This window comes from Felis catus, chromosome A1, assembly GCF_018350175.1.
Source record: "Felis catus isolate Fca126 chromosome A1, F.catus_Fca126_mat1.0, whole genome shotgun sequence".
Taxonomy (NCBI): Eukaryota; Metazoa; Chordata; class Mammalia; order Carnivora; family Felidae; genus Felis; species Felis catus.
The window spans coordinates 196,590,324-196,603,346 of NC_058368.1; the positions used below are offsets into that span (position 1 = coordinate 196,590,324).

The 13,023-nt window shown below is 43.3% G+C and overlaps 1 protein-coding gene across 2 annotated transcripts in view; it reads left to right on the top strand.

Moving 5' to 3' along the window:
* Positions 1 to 13,023, top strand: part of PDE6A (phosphodiesterase 6A) — a 62,320-nt gene that overhangs the window by 4,238 nt on the left and 45,059 nt on the right. For both annotated transcript variants that reach the window (XM_045036991.1, XM_045036995.1), the window contains exons 2-5: positions 4,248 to 4,400; positions 5,005 to 5,094; positions 5,685 to 5,825; positions 10,875 to 10,949. In XM_045036991.1, coding sequence (XP_044892926.1) covers positions 4,248 to 4,400; positions 5,005 to 5,094; positions 5,685 to 5,825; positions 10,875 to 10,949 — 459 coding nt within the window. The remainder of the gene's footprint in view (positions 1 to 4,247; positions 4,401 to 5,004; positions 5,095 to 5,684; positions 5,826 to 10,874; positions 10,950 to 13,023) is intronic.

The following is a 13,023-nucleotide window of genomic DNA, read 5'->3' on the forward strand; positions in this document are numbered from 1 at the left end:
CCCAGGCGCCCCAAAATTTGAATTTTAGATAAACAAAGAATAATATCTTAGTGTAAGTATGTACCATGCAATATTTAGGACATACTTATACTTTAAAAAGTATTTACTTGAAATTCAAATTTAACTAGGCATCTTGTATTTATTTGCTAAATCTGGCAACCTTACTAGCCCTTCAATATTTGTGTGTGTTTTATTCTTTACCCTTTCTCCTTAGGAAAGCCCACAAGGCCTGCCTGTTCCTGTCTGGCTTATAAACCACTGGCCTCAGCACCTAGTCAGTGCCTGGGACAGAGTGGGTACTCATTACAGATTATTGCATGAATTAATAAATGATGACCCTTCCCAGTTGGCTATGATATTGTGATTTATAAAAAGAGATACTTAGTCTTTGTCCTGGTTCCATACACAGAACTCTTAAGACTCTTATAATTCCTGAGTGATAGGAGCATCTGACACAGAGCTTCTAAATTCCTTGGAATTTCCTGACTGGTAGATGGTCTTTTGTTCTAACGAGATGACTCTTGGTGGGCTCCTGGATGGAGGCCAATCACCAGAAAGATCAAGCTATGATTAGCAACTTGGAACTTTCAGCTCCACCTCCCCATTCTCTGATGAGGGGAGAAGGTCTGGAAATGGAGCTAATAATCAGTCATGCAGATGTGACAAAGCCTCCATAAAAATCCCCCAAAGTACAGGGCTCACAGAGTTTCTGGGTTGGTGAACACACGCGTGTGCTGGGAGGGTGGTGCACCTCAACTCTAGGGGACAGAAGCGCCTGCTGTCAGGAAGGGTGCTTCATCTGACAGTATTTCTGTATCTTTTATTATATCCTTTATTATATCATAAACCTGTACATGTAAGTATTACCCTGAGTTCTGTGAGCCATTCCAGCAAATTCCCAAACCCGAGGAGGGCGTCTTGGGACCCTGCTTTATAGCCAGTCAGAAGTATAAGTGACAAACTGGGACTTGTAATTGGCATCTGAAGCAGGGACAGTCCTGTGGGACTAAAGCCCTGTGGGGTCTGACACTGACTCCAGGAAGATTGAATTGAATTGTTGGACAGTCAGCTGGTGTCAGAGAACTGGTCAGATACACCTACGTATCTGGTGCAAGAGTAGTGTAAGCATGGTACTTAGTGTGAGAGGAAAGGAGAGCTTTTCCAAGACACGAAAATTCCTATTTCTAAAGACTGCACCTGAGAGCACTGCCATTTCCAGAGACTCTCACAGCTGCCGTCCTTCCCTGCGTGTGAGACCCAGAACCCAGCATGCCACACCGGAAGGAAGCCTCGAGGAGGACCTGGTCCAACACTCCGATTTTACCAAAGGGCAAACTGAGGCTCAGAGTGTCTTCAACTACTGATAATGTACTCATTGGCCCCTGAAGCCTCAGAGAACAAGTCCCTCCCTTCCATTCACCCATCCTGTGGGGACATCCTTCTCATTATGGTTTGAATTGTGGGTTCATGTTTTACATATGCTCCCACTATACTGTGAGGACCTAATGAGGACAATCTCATCTTTCTTACTGGTCTTGGCATATCCAACACCTCTCCCAGAGCCTGTTCTCAGTAAATATGAGTAAATGAATGAATGCGCGAATCAGTCGATCAGTGTATCAATACATAGATCAATGAATGAATGTAGTGGCTGTGCCACTTACCAGCAAGGGAGTTTTCTGCAAAGCAGGGAAGGTTTGGGGGCACCTGGGTGGCTCAGTTGGTTAAGTGTCCGGCTCTTGATTTCAGCTCAGGTCATGGTCTCACGGTCATGAGATTGAGTCCTGTGGCATTGAGCTCTGCGCTGGGCATGAAGCCTGCTTAAGATTCTCTCTCACACACACGTGCGTGTGCACACTCAAAAACCAAAACAAAAACAAAGAAGGTGACAGATCTATGTGACAAGGCTGATGTGAGAGTTAATGAGATAAAAGATGTTAAGTTGTCTGGCTCCTGGCTGAGGACGTCATTATTGCTCAATAAACAGTAGATCTCACCATGGAATTGGCACTGTGAATGTTTGAAAAGAGGAATTGGGGTTTCCAAGAATGAGGGGTGTGCTCCCTGCTTGGAATGCATTTCATCCACCTCGTTCCTCTGAAGCTTCAGCTCTCAGCTTCACCTCCCTCGTTCACAGGGAGAAGCCTCCCTCGTTCACTGCTATAACCCGAGAGTCTAGAACAGGGCCTGGCATAAAGCACTCCATGAATGCTAACTGAATGAGTGAATGACTTTGGGCTTTCCCTAAGCTAGGCATCTGATTCCCGGGCTTTAGAGTAAACAGTTTGAGGGACGTCTAGGTGGCTCAGTGGGTCAAGCGCCTGACTTCGGCTCAGGTCATGATCTCACCACTCGTGAGTTCGAGCCCTGCATCAGGCTCTGTGCTGACAGCTCAGAGACTGGAGCCTGCTTTGGATTCTGTGCCTCCCTGTTTCTCTACCCCTCCCCGGCTCGTGCTCTGTCTCTCTGTCTCTGTCTCTGTCTCTCTCTCTGTCAAAAATAAACATTACACACATACACACACATACAGACACACACACACACACACACACACACACACACACACACACAAAAGAACAGCTTGAGCTAAAAGTCTTCTAAGGCCCTCTCTGCTTCTGATAATCTGAGGTTCTGTGACACAGTTGTGTAGAACACTTCACATGCTGAATATATAAGGATGGCAATGATTGTCCGAACACCATCGGTTGGCAGCTGTATAATTCGGGAGAGAGTTCTGGGTCTCTCAATGGGAAAGAAAGTTCTGGTAGATTTAGTAAACATCTGCGTCAGATGCAGGTAAGACTCACATATCGTTTTCCCTGATAGAAGTGAATATTGCAAGGCTGAACTGACTTCCTGAAATGAATTTGAGCATGCTCCACCAAGACCTGTGTTTAGGGATTTATCGGTGTCCTTAGAGAATGACATGGAAAACCCTTCATGGCTAATGCCTCTTTAGAGATTTTGCTTAATCCTCTGATGCTAATTCAAGTAGAGCCCTACAGCCTTCTCTTAATTCCTGTACCCTTTACCTGGTTAGAGACACCTTCATCGACAACAATGCCGTTGCCTGTTTGTCTAATCCCACTCCAACCGGGGGAAATCCACAGATGCACAGCATCACACTCTGAATTTCTCAGTCGTGGGAAAGTTTCTGCACACTCGATTCTAGAAAAGGGGTGGGAATCCGTTCTATGAAATATACTTCCTTCCTCAGAACAGCGTGAACTGCATATCTGGGCTGGCTTGTGTCCCAAGCAATGCCTATGGTTGGAAAAACTCACAATGCTACCAAGAAACAGAAAGGTGGATTCTCTTGGATTTAAGACGACAGTTCAGGCTCTGTCTCCTCTTTCTGACCACATAGACCACACTGACCTGTGCTGGCCTCCCAGGCTGCTTTAGGGGTGGGGGTCTGGGGGTGTGTACTACTTTGCACTCCCATAGCTTTGAGCCAAACTCTGTGTCATGTGTTACTGGTATTGATTTGTCTGCGAGCCGGCCTGAGCCTTGGTCTCACTTGTGTCCCCAGCGCTCAGCATAAGGCCTGACACACAATGGGGCTTCCATTAAGACCTATGGAATGTGGATATCCATTGGACTCACTGTGTGGTGCTAGAACTGAATTGCTCAAAAAGCTAAAAGTACCAAATTCTTTTTGTTCAATGACCAGGACCCAGATCCAACCTTACCAAGGCTTCTCCTAAAGACAGCAAAGCTGAGGGCAGGTTCCTTCTTGAGTATCAGTTTCCCTTTGTGTAGAATGGGCCACTAGCGGTCCTCACCTCACAGGATTAAAGCGAGTTGAGGCAGATAAAGCACGTGATACCCGTTAGCAATTGTGGTTGTTAGACTCACTAGAGTCTTTTCCTCACTCAAGTTTCTATTTTGGGCTTACTCGCCATCACCTCAAGAGAGCCTTCTCTAACCCTCCCTCCCCAGGTGAAGTCAGTCCCCTCATCCTCGGGCCCCTGCAGGGCTTTGCTCACATCTCCCCCACAGCCCTCGGTAAGTTGTATCTCAGACTTTCTCCTACTCGATTTTGGAGGCCTCCAGGGCAGAAATCACCCCCGATTGCTTTGCCCTTGCTGAAGGGGCATAGATGGAAATGTCTTCATTTTCTTGTCAACAAAATCATAGAGGCCCCCCCTCCTCCCACTCCCTACCACGGGCATATGGGGCTCTGGCCTGTTTTACTGTCTTTGTTCTTCCTCTGCCCACCCTTGCCTGTGTCTGCCTTCCTTCAGGATGAGCATTTCTGTGACTTCGTGGACATCCTCACAGAATACCAGACCAAGAACATCTTGGCTTCCCCCATAATGAATGGGAAGGATGTGGTGGCCGTACTCATGGCTGTGAATAAACTGAATGAGCCCCACTTCACCAAGAGAGATGAAGAGGTAAAAACGCTTTAGAAATTGCTGGGGTGGCCATGCGAGCGCATTCTTACAGCTTGTGAAGTCCCCTGAACCTTGCTATTTGGCCCAGCCTTGGTTTTCTCATCTGTAAGACAAGGGGATTAGGCTGATGCCCTCTGAGGGAGACAGGACAGGGGTAATGGTTAGGATGTCGGGCCCTGGAGCCTGGGGTACAGGGGTAATTGTCCTGGCTCTGCTAATATTTAGCTGACTCAGCCAAGTTACTTAATTTCTTTACATCTCAGCTTTCTTATCTGTAAAATGGGCCTAATTTTATAGTATCCATCTCTCAGGGTACTTGTGATGATCACATAAGATAACTTATATACCTAAAATTACTTATCACAGGGACTGCAAACTCAATAAATAGTAGCAATTTTCCATTAATCCGTCAACACTGACATTCTACATTCTATGAGCTTTACACTCTTACAGTGCAACATTTCATGGGTCAGCATTCCATGATCCATCTACTCAAATGCCCTCTGATGCTTTTGAAATATTCAAATACTTGCTGATGGTAGAGGGGGCCAGAGGAGGGCTTTCTTCTTCTCATCTAGTTCGCCTCACGCTGTTTGATTTCCAGATTCTTCTCAAGTACCTCAATTTCGCAAATCTAATCATGAAGGTGTACCACCTGAGTTACCTGCACAACTGTGAGACTCGGCGTGGCCAGGTAAGGGGCGTGGCTAGGTAAGGGGCGTGGCTTAAGGGAATGGCCTGGACGAGTCGTTTTACTGAAGCATTGATGTGGTCAGACTGGAAAGGCAGTGGTGATAAAATTGCCTGGGAACCATCATAGTCTCTGCCCAGCATCCCTCATGTTGATGAGGTGGCCGATGTTTGTAAGGCTGTATATGCACAGTTTTCGAGTCAGGCAACTTAGATTTGAATCCTTGTTAAACCATTTACTAGCTCTAAGACCCTGAGTAAATCACTTACCCTGTCTGAGCTTTAGTCCCCCCCTTTGAAAAATGGGGGCAATATTGATTGGTTCTACCCTCAAAAGATCGTTGTCAATAGTAAATGAGAAAATGCATGTGGAACATTTGTGTTCGATCCATGTTTGTTATTATCATTCTTATTAACAATCTCCGAAACGGAAAGAGTTGGACCCATGATAAGCTGGTCAGTTACTTCATCTCTCGGAACCTCAGTTTCTCCATCTGTAAAAGGAGGATAATTGTCCTGTCTCTGTCTCTGGGTTATTGTGAGCTGCTGCTTTGTGACTCAAAAAGTTTGACAGTGTTTTCCTGTTTTGTTAAGATACTGCTGTGGTCTGGGAGCAAAGTCTTTGAAGAGCTTACGGATATCGAGCGGCAGTTCCACAAAGCCCTGTACACAGTCCGAGCCTTCCTCAACTGCGACAGATACTCTGTGGGGCTCTTAGACATGACCAAGCAGAAGGTGAGGAGGCTTCAGAACAGACATTTCCAAGAACAGGATCAATATACAGTGGGGCCCAGACTTGTGTCTCACATTCAGTTCACAGGGGAGAGGCAGGGAAGATGTGGATGGTTGTGAACAGGTTTTCACAGGTCTTTTGTGTTTTTTTTTTTTTTTTTTGATGTTTATTTATATGAGAGAGAGAGAGAGAGAGAGAGAGAGAGAGAGACAGTGTGCAAGTGGGGGAGGGGCAGAGAGAGACCGAGACAGAATCTGAAGCAGGATACAGGCTCTGAGCTGTCAGCACAGAGACCAATGTGGGGCTTGAACCCATGAGCCACGAGATCGTGACCTGAACTGAAGTCGGAAGCTTAACCGACTGAGCCACCCAGGTGCCCCTCACAGGTCTTTTATAGTGAAGAGTGGAGTACCAACCTTTAAAGCGGAAAAGTCAATCTAGGGCACAGGTGAGTGAAAACAACCTGGTCTTCCCTGGTCAGTTGGAAAAGAAAGCATATGTGAGAAGGCTTGATGAGGAGGTAAAGATGAGTGATAAAGAAGCTCTATGTAGGGTAAAAGCCAGAAAGAAGAAAGTTGCCAACTTCAACGTTTATTTATTTTTGGGACAGAGAGAGACAGAGCATGAACGGGGGAGGGGCAGAGAGAGAGGGAGACACAGAATCGGAAACAGGCTCCAGGCTCCGAGCCATCAGCCCAGAGCCTGACACGGGGCTCGAACTCCTGGACCGTGAGATCGTGACCTGGCTGAAGTCGGACACTTAACCGACTGCGCCACCCAAGCGCCCCTAGATTTGTGATTTCTTATCCCAAAGAGCCAAGGCCCGGGTTTCCTGTCGGTTTCATTTTGTAGGGCCTTGTGCTGAGTGGTGCACTGATCTCTGCAGACCCTTCAAATAGTTGGTTTGATGATGAAATACATTGCAGAATCTGCAGTTGGATAAGACCTTAAGTCTAGTCCAGGGGCTCCCAGGCTTGAATCAGAATCTTCTAAGGAACTGTTTAATAAACACTAGGCCACATTTCCTGATACTCTTGCTTTTTTTTTACTTAATATTTTCTGAGCATCTTTCCATGTCAGTACATGTGGAATCTTGTTAATAAGGCTTTATGTTGAAGTATAACATACACACAGAGACAAGCACTAATTACAGGTAGTAGATCAATGAACATCCCTATGTAACCACCACCAAAATAAAGAGATAGAACATTACTAAACCCTCAGAATCCCCTTGCTTATCCCTTTCCATTAATTTCCGTACCCTCCTCCCTGAGGGTGACCACTATGGGACCTTTAATGCCACGTTAGTTTTGCTGACTCTTGAAGTTCCCATAAACAGAATCATACACTGGTAGGCATGTGGTATGATCTCATTTGGTCTTAAACATGAACTCTAATGACTGATGAGATTAGAGACTTTTCTTGTTTTTTGACCATGTGTATATCTTTAATAGAAGTGCCTATTCAAGTCTCTTTCCCATTTTTAAGAATTCTATTGTCTCTTTTAATCTTAGGATCTGTAGGTGTTCTTTACACATTCTAGATATGGGTTCTCTGTGGAATATACACATTGCAAATATCTTTTCCCACTCTGTACTTTCATTTTCTTAATAGTATGTTTCAACTAATGAAAATTCTGAATTATAATGTAGTTTCCTTTATCAATTTTTTTAATGGTTATGATTTTTGTTCTTAAGAAACCTTTGCTGGCCCCAAGTCAATAAAGATATTCATCTATGTTAGCTCTCAAATTTTATGGTTTTAACTTTCACACATAGCTCTATAATCTACCTGGAAATTTTTTAATGTGCAGCGTGAGGTAGGGTCAATATTAACTTTTTCCATGTGGATATCCAATGGACCCAGCACCATTTACTGAAAAGACCACTCGTTTTCTACTGTCCTATTGAAAATACCATCTTTCCCTAACATACCTCTATCATTGATCAAGTGTCCATATATATTGGATGCTTGAGTTTGAGATTTTGTTCAAGAAGGACTTCCCCAACCTTAATATTATAAAGATAATCTGAGATAATCTGATGTGCTTTGATTAATATATTTTAATCATTCATTCATTTTGAAATTATGAATGTGTAGGTACGAGGTAGGGATAACTTTTATCTCTCACTCCTTCTCCAGTTATAATCTATCCTTTCTCCACTGTTTTAAAATGCAGCCATTCTGATATGCTATTTTATCATATACCAGATTTCCATATACTCATGGATTTATTATTCTGATTTTTGCTTTTAAAATAGTTTTGTATGTGAGGCGCCTGGGTGGCTCAGTCAGTAAACATCTGACCTCAGCTCAGGTCATGATCTCGTGGTTCGTGAGTTCGAGTCTTGTGTTGGGCTCTGTGCTGACAGCTAAGAGCCTGGAGCCTGTTTCGGATTCTGTGTCTCCCTCTCTCTTTGCTCCTTCCCCACTTGTGCTCTGTCTCTGTCTCTCAAAAATAAATAAATGTTAAAAAATTTAAAAAAATTAAAATAATTCTGTATGTGATTCTGATGCACATTAGCTATCTACTGATTTTAGGGAACTTCTGATTCTAGTACAAACATCCATTTAACTTTCACATACTCCTGAACCAAATATTTTGCCAATTATTGCCAAGTCCAGCAACAAGCCTTTTGATACACCTTTAGGAAGTAGCAAATGAATGAATTTATACAAATGAATGGTTCTTTCTTAATAAGAATTTCTGAGTCGTTGAATTCAAAAGGTGCCCAGTTCACACCTTAAAGGATCTGAACCCAGATATAGGCTGCTGTGTGTGGCTGTGTTCTGTTCCTTCTGAGCTCCCTCTCAAAAGGGAAAATGACACTTAAGCAAGAATATTCTTTTTTTTTAAGTTTATTTATTTATTTGAGGGAGAGAGACTGAGAGCAGGCGAGGGGCAGAGAGAGAGAGAGAGAGAGAGAGAGAGAGAGAGAGAAAGAGAGAGAGAAAAAGAGAGAGAGAGAAAGGGAATCCCCAGTAGGCTCCATGTGACAGATTGGAGCCTGATGTGGGGCTCAAAACTAATGTGAGATCATAACCTGACCTGAAATCAAGAGTTGGATGCTTAACCCCAGGCACGAATATTCTAACTTAGTCATCCCCAAAAGACGGAACAATCTAGCAATTAGAAATGGGCTGGTCTGCCTACAATCATTCAAATGACCTGCCTCACCCCCCTTCTACCTCATCCCCCCAGGTAGCTAAGCTCTTATCTGAGCTATTGACATTATGAAGAAGTCAATAAAGCCACTGAATTGTACATTTTACCTGGGTGAATTATATGGCATGTGAATCATATGTCCATAAAGCTGTTGAAAAATAAAAGAAACAAGAAAGAGAAGAGAGAGAGAGAGAGATGAAGAGGGAGAAAGGCAAGCATAAATATGCCCCACTTTCCGCCCACCCCCTCATTGATAGCTGCTGCTTCTCTGGGACAATCTTCAAAGCCACTCAGTATTTGACACAGACAGTGTTAGCTCAATGCACTTGACTTTCTTTTGGGCTCTTCTAACATTTGCGTTCTTTCTCCATTCCAATGGATTCATTTTGGGTCTTACCCTGTCTACCTTACTATAGTTACTTGAGTACTTGATTGACCCCTCCAAGAGACAGCAAGTTCCCCCAGGGCATGAACTCTGTCTTATTCATCTGGCAGCAAACACATTATGTATCTGGCAGCAAACACATTATGGGGCTCAGGTAGACTCCCTATTCGTATTTTCACCCAGAATTGAATGTCTTCCTCGTGTGTAGTCTAGACAAAGAGCCCAACTGGGCAGAAGCTTGAGGACACGGAGTTTGAATTTCATGTGGACTCTCTTCTGCTTGTCCTCTGCATGATAAACCACCAAGTTCAAACAAGAAAGAGGCCAAGAGCAGAAGGGCTTAGCATCCTACCCACGATGACCTAGTGCTAATGGATCACTGTCCCTAGATGGCAATGGATGAATGAACAGAGAGGGCAATGAAGCATGGAGGCCTCTTCTGTGAGGTCCTGGCTCAGCCCAGCACAAGCTGTGTGGCTCCCTGTGCCTCAGGAAAACCAGTAGACAAGTGGCAGAGAAGAACTCGCATGGTGTCCCAGTTAGTTTCTTCTTCTGAGGCTGTGTGCCCATGCAATGCCTTAGCTGGTCATTTCTCTCTTCCTTGACTGTATCTTTGCCGGTTGTCTTATGGGTCCTTTCTTGACGGATCCCTGATATGGGTCTCTTTGTGTATTTATGGCACCATTATTTTTTGGGAAAAAAATTTTTTTTTCCTGATTCCAAAAGCAACACATTTTATGACAGAAAAATTGCTAAATACAGTCTCACTGCAATCACCCAGAGAAAACCGGTTGTTAGTGTTTTGTTGTGAATCCTTTGAGGGCATTTTCTATGTTTAGTTAAACATTGGGGTTATATGATCTCTATTTTTTGTCCCCTCACATATTTCACTCATCAGTGCAGCAAGGACACTTTTTTAATCAACATAAATATATATATGTATATGTATATATATATGTGTGTATATATATATGTATATGTATGTGTATACACACACACACACACACACACATCTGTAGCATTATCGTTAATAGATGTTCCATGATTCATTTAATAAGTCCCCTCTTATTAGACACTTAGGTTGTTTCCTAACTTTTCACTACTATAAATGAGGCTGCAGAGGACATTGTTTTACCTAAACCTTCAGTCACATGCTTAGCACGTCTTTAAGGTCAATTTCATAGACCCGGAGACCCCCAGTTTCCCTCTCATGTCCCACTCCCACAACATGGGGAGTATAAGGGTGTTTCAACTCAGCTCCTATTTTTTGCTTAATGATTAGACAACCCTAGTTCATCAATATCTTGAAGCACAGACATGACTGACATCCCCTAACGCTAATGAATTTTGCACCCCTTCCAAGCTTAGGTTTCAGTGAGGTTTAGTTCCCACCTTCTGAACTTCAACGATAGATGACTCACAGAGGTGGGTCCTCTTTTCTCAATCTCCTTTCCTTGACCTATTTTCAAGACGTGTAATTATTGTCTTTCTCATCCCTAGGAATTTTTTGACGTGTGGCCAGTCCTGATGGGTGAGGCTCCACCCTATTCTGGTCCCAGGACTCCAGATGGAAGGGTAAGTCTCTCTCTGGATTGTTTAGTATGATCTAACGTTTAATGAAATGCAAATTTAAGGCACTGTAGAACCTGCTGACATTTCTTTATCACTTAGATATCTATCTTCTCTGGGTTGGGTCGTTTCCCCTTGAAGTTATGATAATTGTTCATAATTGCCACATCTTGTAACTTGCAAGGTATTTTTAATATCTTGCTGGAGTTCCATAGTAACCTGGTGGGATTGGCTAAGGAAGAATTAATATTCTCATTCCACAGATAAGGAAAGAGCTCCAGAAAGATCGAGCAACTTGCTTAAATATTCACCTAGCAAAAGTTTAGACTTGAAGACAATTTGAGCTGGAAATAACCTTAATATCTAATTGAGACTATACAAACTGGTAGCTGGCAGGTCATTTCCATCCAATAGATAAACCTGTTTGGCTGCGTACATTTAAAATTTTTCTTCTTACTTAAAAAGTTTTGGGAATTGATAGTTTAACATCTAAAAAAAATCAAGATATTTCCCATAAATACATAGATTCTCAGCTTCTTTTAGAAAAGTGGAAGATTAGCCGAAACTGGACCCACAGTCCCACACGGGTAAATTTTATTTTTTGAGATTTTATTTTTAAGTAATCTCTATACCCAACATGGGGCTCGAACTCACAACCCTGAGATCAAGAGTTGCATGGTCTGCCACTGAGCCAGCCAGGTCCCCCTCACAGGGTAAGTCTGATGGGAGCTGAGGGGCAGCTGTCTCCTTGGAACATGGCCAGCGCTCTCTAGTTTGCCAAAGTCCTCGCCATTTGCCTCGTGTAGCCTTGCTCCCCAGTCTGCACTCTTTTATGTTTCTATCAGGCCTCTCCAGGCACTTGAGTTTGTGAGCTCTGCTTTCATACCATTGTTTTCTTTTTTTTTTTTTTTTGACTTTTTTAAAAAAAATTAACTTAAATCGAAGTTAGTTAACATATAGTGTAATGATGGTTTCAGGAGTAGAATTAAGTAATTCATCACTTAACATATAGCACCCTGTGTTCATCCCAACAAGTGTCCTCCATAATTCTCATCACCCATTTGGCCCATCCCTCCACCCGACACCCCCCAGCAACCCTGCTTGTTCTCGGTATTTAAGAGTCTCTTATGGTTTGTCTTCCTCTCTCTTGTTATCTTAGTTTTGCTTCCCTTCCCCTCTGTTCATTTGTTTTGTTTCTTAAATTCCACATGTGAGTAAAATCATATGGTATTTGTCTTTCTCTGACTTATGTTGCTTAGCATAATATACTCTAGTTCCATCTACGTGGTTGCAAATGGCAAGATTTCATTCTTGTTGATCACCGAGTAATATTCCATTGTATGTAAATATACACACGTATACACACACACACACACACATATATATATATATATATGTACCACATCTTCTTTATCCATTCACCTGTTGAAGGACATTTGGGCTCTTTCCATAATTTGGCATAAACAGAGAGAAGCTGATATGATGTATGTGGGGAGGACGAGATGAGGCAGGGCAACCAGATTTGTCACTCACACAGCCTGCAGAACCTATAGAAGGACAGGATGACCTTAGCTGAGGCCCCATGGGATAAGTAAGCAGCAGAGTCAGGCCCTGAATTGAGTTTTAGTCTCATGCTCGTCCCACAGGATCTTTTAGCCTGTCTGAAATGGTGTATCAGTTTCTGTTAGGAGGCCTGATCCCACCCAGCCAACACTAATCCTACCCCAAATTAAAATGTGCATGTACGCACGCACCCACGTGTGTGTGTATGTGTGTGTGCACGTGTGTGAGTGATAGACTTTATTTAGTTTTCATGCAAATTAACACCCTTGCCTATGAGCTTCCCGAACACACCAGAAAAGAGTGCCCCCTGGACATCTACATCATCTGCCCTGCTTCATCCAAAATAACCTTTCAACCTGCTGTTGTTCTGTGTCAAACTCCTCTTCCACCCACACAATGGCATGATTTCATTTGGGAAGACTGAGTCTTCAAGCATTACATCATGTGCTGCTGTCAGAAAATAACTCGGGGACCGTTTTCTTTCTAAGCTCAGCTCTTCGTGTTGGCACGGTTAACA